Source organism: Anthonomus grandis, chromosome 5 (genome assembly GCF_022605725.1).
Source record: "Anthonomus grandis grandis chromosome 5, icAntGran1.3, whole genome shotgun sequence".
Lineage (NCBI taxonomy): Eukaryota > Metazoa > Arthropoda > Insecta > Coleoptera > Curculionidae > Anthonomus > Anthonomus grandis.
Window position 1 is genome coordinate 11,247,714 of NC_065550.1, and position 8,682 is coordinate 11,256,395.

At 32.5% G+C, this 8,682-nt stretch overlaps 2 protein-coding genes across 2 annotated transcripts; both read right to left on the minus strand.

Annotated features, from left to right (window-relative positions):
* Positions 1–805: 805 nt before the first annotated feature.
* LOC126736145 (uncharacterized) lies at positions 806–2,631 on the minus strand. Its single transcript, XM_050440375.1, has 2 exons — positions 1,858–2,631; positions 806–1,804 (listed from the first exon to the last, which is right to left on the minus strand). The coding sequence occupies exons 1-2, from the start codon at positions 2,629–2,631 to the stop codon at positions 806–808; spliced, it is 1,773 nt and encodes a 590-aa protein (XP_050296332.1).
* On the minus strand, positions 1,662–6,009 carry LOC126736675 (uncharacterized). Its single transcript, XM_050441159.1, has 3 exons — positions 4,883–6,009; positions 3,616–4,444; positions 1,662–1,804 (listed from the first exon to the last, which is right to left on the minus strand). The coding sequence occupies exons 1-2, from the start codon at positions 5,271–5,273 to the stop codon at positions 3,618–3,620; spliced, it is 1,218 nt and encodes a 405-aa protein (XP_050297116.1). The 5' UTR covers positions 5,274–6,009; the 3' UTR covers positions 1,662–1,804; positions 3,616–3,617.
* Between the last annotated feature and the right edge of the window lie 2,673 nt (positions 6,010–8,682).

The window sequence follows — 8,682 nt, forward strand, 5'->3', positions numbered from 1 at the left end:
CATATCTCACTCAATTACGGTTATCTATTATTCAGATTTATTTTAAAATTAATATTTAGGTTATACAAGATGACCCAAATGATCCTTTTTAAGTTTTGGACATAACCAGGGTTAAGAAAGTAGAACAGTAAATCATCATAGCATTGTCCGATTTGATTCCAATTTAATTTTTTAAGTTAATTTGATGTACTGTAAATTATTTTTAAAATTTTTCTTATGAATTGTTTTTTAAAAAAATAATCATATCTCATTCTATTACTGTTATCTATTATTGGAATATAATCAGAAGATTAAACGAACTTACCTAAGTGATGTTTGATCTTGATTATAGGAAGGTCTCGTCGAAGTAAATAATTGTCATGTAGTATCTACGCGAAGCACCGATATCCACCACTAAATTCAAAGCAAACAAAAAAAACTCCCCCTCTTCCCGCATGCCATATGCATCTCTACCTATCGATCAGTTCCTCAGTCATTTTGAAAGCTTCTTACCTGTTGCAAATCCCTGGGAAAAACATCTATTGGGTAGGGTGGGACTTATTTACTTCGACGAGACCTTCCTATAATCAAGATCAAACATCACTTAGGTAAGTTCGTTTAATCTTCTGATTATAGTCGGTCTCGTCTCGTAAATAATTGTCATGTAGATATTTAAAGAAATTTGCAACAATCGTTTACAAAACATAAATATTTATTTCTTGAACATTAAATAATAATCCACTTAAGGAATGGATAAAACCAAACGAAGCCAAAGAACTAAACGTATATAACAAAAACAACATGTAATCTTAAGATAACGAAAAACTTATGAGCTAAAAACTGCCCTAGCAAACGAGCCCTCAGGAGCTAATGGTCTGTCATAAAACATAGCGAATGCTCTTGACTGTTCAGACCATCCCGCGGCTAATCTTATGGTATCGAAATTAACACCCTTTCTAGCTGCGGCTGAAGTGGCCGCATGACGGGTGCTATGCGCGGAAAAGGTGTTAGTATCTATACCACTAGATTTCATAATACATTTTAACCACCTTCCTAATGTCTGTCTGGTAGCCCTATGGTAGGGTTTTTTAAAAGTGATGAATAACTGTTGACACGATCCTCTCAAAACGCGGGTTCTTTCCAGATAAGAAATCATTGTTTTTGCCACACAAACATTAGGATCACTGTCAAAAAATGGAATAATCAGTATAGGCTGATGCCTGTTATAAGAAGAGGTTTTTAAACGAGACGGAATTTTAATATTAATTTGATTGTTAGAAATTTCAATATTAGAAAGTTCTATACTAAATAGGGTCTGAATACGCTGGCCCGTAGCTAACGCTAAAAGAATGCAACATTTTTTCGAAAGATCCTCCAAAGAAATTAAATCATTATCCAAATTACGGACATAACTCAAAACTTGCGAAGGATCCCAAGAAAACTGATATTTTGGAAGGGCTGGTCTAAGACCAAAAACCCCTTTAAAAAATCGTTTTAAACGAAAATCCTGACTTAAACCAGGATCAGCAATTTGTGCAATGGCTGATCTATACGTATTTAAGAGGCTAAAGGAAGCTCCTTTATCAAACTGTTCAGACAAAAAAACTAAAACGTTCGATACCGTTACCATGTATGGATCCCATCCCTTTAACTGGCAGAACTCCCACCAAGTTTTTAATGCCGACGAATATTGTTTTAATGTCGCCCCCGTAACAGAAGAAACACAAATATCCATGGACTGGGCTGGAACCTTCCTCATCCTGAGCGCTTCCACGACAACCTCCCGACCACCAGGGAAAGGACTTTGGATAATGGGTGGGGAATTCTGTTAAAAGACAACAACTTGTTAGAAGGTGTAAAAACTAAGGGTTTTCCAACTAGCAAGGATAAAAATAGAGGATACCATGGCTGAGAGATCCAGAGGGGTGCGACAACAATACCTTCCGCCTTATCACAAACAATCTTTTGCAAGACCTTTGGCAGCAATGAAAAAGGCGGGAACGCATAAAAATTAAGGTCATGCCAACAAATTGTGAAGGCATCGACAATGATAGCCTCTGGATCTCTCAACCAAGAAACGAACTTTTTGCATTTTCTATTTATCCTACTAGCGAAAAGGTCGATTGATGGAAAACCAAAAGTTTCCCCAATTTTTCGAAAAGCGATATCAGACAGGCTCCATTCCGTTTCTATTTTTAATTGTCGAGAGGCCATATCGGCCTCGACATTATCACGTGAAGGGATGTATGACGCACGAATAAAAATATTCCTCTGCTCACACCATTGCCATATTTGCCTAGCCAGAGCATTTAACTTAGGGTGCTGAACACTTCCCATACGATTAACATAAGCCAAGGCCGTAGTATTATCCACCCTACATAAAATATTACAATTTTTAAGATGTTTCGCGTAACATCTTAATCCAAAAAATAACGCCAACAACTCTAAATAGTTTATGTGGAAGTGTACTTCAGACTCCGACCAAAGACCATAGCTGCTTAAAGCATCTTTTTGATAAATGCCCCAACCTGTCAAGGATGCGTCAGAGAAAATTTCTAAACAGAAAGAATTGATGCGAATAGAGTTAGACGCCTTTGGTAAGTGATTTAACCACCAATCTAACTCTTTTATCGCAGAACCAGGAATAATCATATAAGAGTTATAATTACCCCTTGATTTTTTAAGGGCCAAAAACTTAACACGTTCTAACACTTTTGTATAAAGAAACCCGTATTTAACCCCCGGACAAACTGCGACTAATTTTCCTATTAGTTGGGAAAACTCCCTTATCTTACAAGACTTTTTCTTAATAAACTTCTGAATATATTTCATTAACATTTTTCGTTTTTTATCTATAGGGCACAAAGACATAGAACAGGAATTATAATAAAAACCCAAATAACTACATTGTTGGGATGACGTTAACGAGCATTTTTTATAATTTATAATAAAACCGAGATGCTCCAATAATTTAATAGTAGCTCGAACATTATTAACACATTCCTCAAAAGTATTACCCAACAACAAAAAATCATCCAAATAGATTACAGAGCTATATCCATTTGCTCTTAAAACTGATAAAATCGGTTTCATTAACTTGGTAAACACGAAAGGAGCAGAACTTAGCCCGAAGGCCAAGGCATTATACTGGTATAGACAACCATCAAAGAAAAATCTTAAATATTTTCTATGGCCTTCTTTTATTGGCACAAGTAAGTATGCGTCCTTAAGGTCTACCGTAGCTAAAAAACAATTAGGCTGGATCAAACTAGCGACAGTTTTTCTGTCCTCAATTTTAAAATGTTTTGTTTTTACAAAAGAATTAAATTTCTTCAAATTTAACACAAGCCTATAAGACCCATCCGGCTTTGGAACCAGAAAAATTTTTGATACATATTGACCCACACATGGGGATACGCAACTTATTGCTCCCGATAACAAAAGGTCATTAACAGATTTTTTAATTAAGAGCTTTTCAGAACTAGACCACTGATGTTCAGTACCAGAAAAAACTTGTTTGGGTACACTAAGAAATGGGATTGAATAACCCTTCAACCATGATAAAATCACTTTATCATTAGTAATATGCCGCCATCTATTTATGAAAAACTTCAAACGGCCAGCATATTTATTTACCTCTACAGGCGCCTGTCCCTGCTCTGCCACTGATCTGGTTTCCTCCTGAACTGGGATTGGACTTTTTGACGGGGAGCTTGTCGAGGCTGCTGTCCACTCCGATATGATCCCCTGATCGACGATCTGAGTGGACGGACAGAGTTTAAATGCTGGGTCCTCAAAGGTTGAAGAGGTTTCCTAACCACTTTCTTCGATTTTAGCTGTTGACTCGAAACATCAATTGCCTTTTTTGCCTTAATGACCTCCTCTAGGTTACCCCCAAAAAGCCACTCGTCTGGCGGGGAGTTGGAAAGAGTATCTTTTAAATCTTTGTTAATATTTAATAAAACCAAATCTCGACGGGACATGGTTTCTTGAAAATGGACATCAGCTAGGAGACGTCCTGCATCGCCAAGGGCTAGGATATTCTCCTTATCCGCCTCCTTACCTCTCTCGTAAAGGATTGAAAGAACTTTGCCAACAGCAGCAATACCCGCCCCCACCTGCTTTTGTAGATTGACAAGGCGATCGTCTCTCCTAACATTTGATTCAGATAAAGCTGCTTTAACATGTGGGTTAAGATTGGGAGGAAGAATATTTTGGCAATTTTGCGGCGGAGCATATTTTGCTATTAACGTTTTGCGATTTTCCAAATCCATCCCTTTTCGCAGGATCACATCCCAGCGACTAGCAATATCACCATGCAACGAGGGCGCGAACAGCGTTGGAGAAACATCTTCATCTCCTAGCAAGGCTTGAAACTCTCTGTTAATAGACACCTGGACGTCACTGTCCTGTTCTATATCTACAGCAATAGGCTGCAAATCGCGCGTCGATACAAGGTCTACATCTGAAAAGAAATATTGACTAATTGGAAAAAATGCAAATAAAACAACTGGATTTTCATTCCCGCCTCACTAAGGCGATTTTTTTTTTTTTTTTTTTTTTTTTTTTTTTTTTTTTTTTTTAAATAAAAAAGGCCTTAAAGGATCTCCCTCAAACTCCAAATGACTCACTGTCATAAAAACAACTCTGCCCCGTCACTGAGGCTTGCATTCATAAATGCAACTGCCTAGGTGATAAAGAACTCACTGCCCTTATCACCGCCCCGTCACTGGGGCACGGCTCTGACCAGGTATTAAAACACATTTTCATGTTAGGAGTATGTTATCGCTTGCGACAAAGATCTTCACTGACAAAAACGCAACCCCAACATTGGAGACCCAAAGATATGAGAACATTACATATAAATATCTGTAAAATAAAACTAAAATATAAGTACACCTACCACCAATAACGTTCTCTCCCTGCCCTGCACTTGAGGGTTGTGCCGCCCCTCTCCCCTCCTCCCTTTCTCTTTCACAACTACCTTGCGATTGGGACCAATCTGAAGAGGAAGGCAAAATAGGTCGGCGGACGCGATGCGTCTTTCTTTTCCTCGATCTCGAAAAACGACCGCTCCGGCCACTACCGCTGTCACGTGAACTGGAACTCAAGCGCCGTCTCCGGGATCGATCACGCCGCCTTGACATGGAACGACGGTTGCGACAACTTGAACGTCTTTCATTTTCGACACTTTTTAATCTTTCATCCAAAGATTTCACCGATTTTAGAATCTCAGAAAGCATACCCCGATCCGAAGAAGACACACGGGAACGCTTCCGTAATGGAGACGACATTATGGGAGTTGAAAAAACCAATTTAATACGCACACCACCGAATTTGATTTAAGCGCGTAAAACGGCGACGTGGGTACACCGGCACTAAGAAATAGACTGAGGAACTGATCGATAGGTAGAGATGCATATGGCATGCGGGAAGAGGGGGAGTTTTTTTGTTTGCTTTGAATTTAGTGGTGGATATCGGTGCTTCGCGTAGATACTACATGACAATTATTTACGAGACGAGACCGACTATAATTTAAAATTATTATTTAGGTTATACAACATGACTGAAATGATCCTTTTTATGTTTTGGACATAACCAGGATAAAGAAAATCGATTACTATTACCTATAGCTATTGTTCCGGTATGATTTCATTTTAATTTTTAGATATAATTTGTTTAACAATAAATAAATTTTTAAAATATTTTGATGTATTGTGTTTCAAAAAAATAGTCATATCTCACTCAATTACGGTTATCTATTATTCAAATTTATTTTAAAATTAATATTTAGGTTATACAAGATGACCCAAATGATCCTTTTTAAGTTTTGGACATAACCAGGGTTAAGAAAGTAGAACAGTAAATCATCATAGCATTGTCCGATTTGATTCCAATTTAATTTTTTAAGTTAATTTGATGTACTGTAAATTATTTTTAAAATTTTTCTTATGAATTGTTTTTTAAAAAAATAATCATATCTCATTCTATTACTGTTATCTATTATTCGAATATAATTTCAATTTACTATTTCGCATATACAAGATAGCCAAATGATGTTTTTTACGGTTTGAACACAACCAGAATTAGAAAAATATAATAACTAATAGCGTTAAAGATTGTTCCGATATAATTTTTAGATATAATTTGATTAACCCTAAATGATTTTTAAAAATATTTTGATGTATTGTGTTTAAAAAAATAGTCATATCTTACTCAATTACGGGTATCTATTATTCAAATTTCTTTTAAAATTAATATTTTGGTTATACAAGATGACCCAATTGATCCTTTTTAAGTTTTGGACATAACCAGGATTAAGAAAATATAACAATTAATGATTATAGCATTGTCCGATTTGATTCCAATTTAATTTTTGAAGTTGATTTGATATACTGTAAATTATTTTTAAAATTTTTCTTATGAATTGTTTTTTAAAAAAATAATTATATTTCACTCTATTACAGTTATCTATTATTCGAACATAATATAAATTTACTATTTCGCATATACAAGATAGCCAAATGATGTTTTTTACGGTTTGAACACAACCAGAATTAAAAAAAATATAATAACTAATAGCGTTAAAGATTGTTCTAATTTAATTTGTAGATATAATTTGATTAACCCTAAATAGTTTTTAAAAATATTTTGATGTATAGTGTTTAAAAAAAATAGTCATATCTCACTCAATTACGGTTATCTATTATTCAAATTTATTTTAAAATTAATATTTAGGTTATACAAGATGACCCAAATGATCCTTTTTAAGTTTTGGACATAACCAGGGTTAAGAAAGTAGAACAGTAAATCATCATAGCATTGTCCGATTTGATTCCAATTTAATTTTTTAAGTTAATTTGATGTACTGTAAATTATTTTTAAAATTTTTCTTATGAATTGTTTTTTAAAAAAATAATCATATCTCATTCTATTACTGTTATCTATTATTCGAATATAATTTCAATTTACTATTTCGCATATACAAGATAGCCAAATGATGTTTTTTACGGTTTGAACACAACCAGAATTAGAAAAATATAATAACTAATAGCGTTAAAGATTGTTCCGATATAATTTTTAGATATAATTTGATTAACCCTAAATAATTTTTAAAAATATTTTGATGTATTGTGTTTAAAAAAATAGTCATATCTTACTCAATTACGGTTATCTATTATTCAAATTTCTTTTAAAATTAATATTTAGGTTATACAAGATGACCCAATTGATCCTTTTTAAGTTTTGGACATAACCAGGGTTAAGAAAATAGAAATATTAATCATTATAGCATTGTCCGATTTGATTCCAATTTCATTTTTTAAGTTTAGTTGATATACAGTAAATTATTTTTAAAATTTTTCTTATGAATTGCCTTTTAAAAAATTATTATATTTCACTCTATTACAGTTATCTATTAATCCAATATATTTTAAATTTACTATTTCGCATATACAAGATAGCTAAATGAAGTTTTTTACGGTTTGAACACAACCAGATTTAAGATAATATAATAACTAATAGCGTTAGCGATTGTTCTGATTTAATTTTAATTCAATTTTTAGGTAAAATTTGAATAACCCTAAATAATTTTTTTTAAATATTTTGATGTATTGTGTTTAAAAAAAAAATAGTCATATCTCACTCAATTACGGTTATCTATTATTCAAATATAAATTAAAATTATTATTTAGGTTATACAAGATGACTGAAATGATCCTTTTTATGTTTTGGACATAACCAGGATAAAGAAAATCGATTACTATTACCTATAGCTATTGTTCCGATATGATTTCATTTTAATTTTTAGATATAATTTGTTTAACACTAAATAAATTTTTAAAATATTTTGATGTATTGTGTTTAAAAAAAATAGTCACATTTCACTCAATTACGGTTATCTATTATTCAAATTTATTTAAAAATTAATATTTAGGTTATACAAGATGACCCAAATGATCCTCTTTAAGTTTTGGACATAACCAGGGTTAAGAAAGTAGAACAGTTAATCATCATAGCATTGTCCGATTTGATTCCAATTTAATTTTTTAAGTTAATTTGATGTACTGTAAATTATTTTAAAAATTTTTCTTATGAATTGTTTTTTAAAAAAATAATCATATCTCATTCTATTACTGTTATCTATTATTCGAATATAATTTCAATTTACTATTTCGCATATACAAGATAGCCAAATGATGTTTTTTACGGTTTAAACACAACCAGAATTAAGAAAATATAATAAATAATAGCGTTAACGATTGTTCCGATTTAATTTTTAGATATAATTTGATTAACCCTAAATGATTTTTAAAAATATTTTAATGTATTGTGTTTAAAAAAAATAGTCATATCTCTCACTCAATTACGGTTATCTATTATTCAAATTTATTTTAAAATTAATATTTAGGTTATACAAGATGACTCAAATGATCCTTTTTAAGTTTTGGCATAACCAGGGTTAAGAAAATAGATCGATTAATCTAATGATGGACAATGCTATAATTAGCATTGTCCGATTTGATTCCAATTTAATTTTTGAAGTTTATTTGATTTACTGTAAATTATTTTTTAAATTTTTCTTATGAATTGTTTTTTAAAAAAATAAATATATCTCACTCTATTACTGTTATCTATTATTCGAATATGATTAATATTTACTATTTCGCATATACAAGATAGCCAAATAATGTTCTTCATGGC

Excerpts from the sequence above, each read along its gene's own strand:
- LOC126736145 (XM_050440375.1), bottom strand. The coding sequence starts at position 2,631 with ATGATTATTCCTGGTTCTGCGATAAAAGAGTTAGATTGGTGGTTAAAT. Across the intron at positions 1,805-1,857 it reads CTCTATTTTTATCCTTGCTA|AATTCCCCACCCATTATCCA; the intron begins GTTGGAAAACCC and ends GTCTTTTAACAG.
- LOC126736675 (XM_050441159.1), bottom strand. The coding sequence starts at position 5,273 with ATGTCGTCTCCATTACGGAAGCGTTCCCGTGTGTCTTCTTCGGATCGG. Across the intron at positions 4,445-4,882 it reads GGGAGAGAACGTTATTGGTG|ATGTAGACCTTGTATCGACG; the intron begins GTAGGTGTACTT and ends ATTTCTTTTCAG.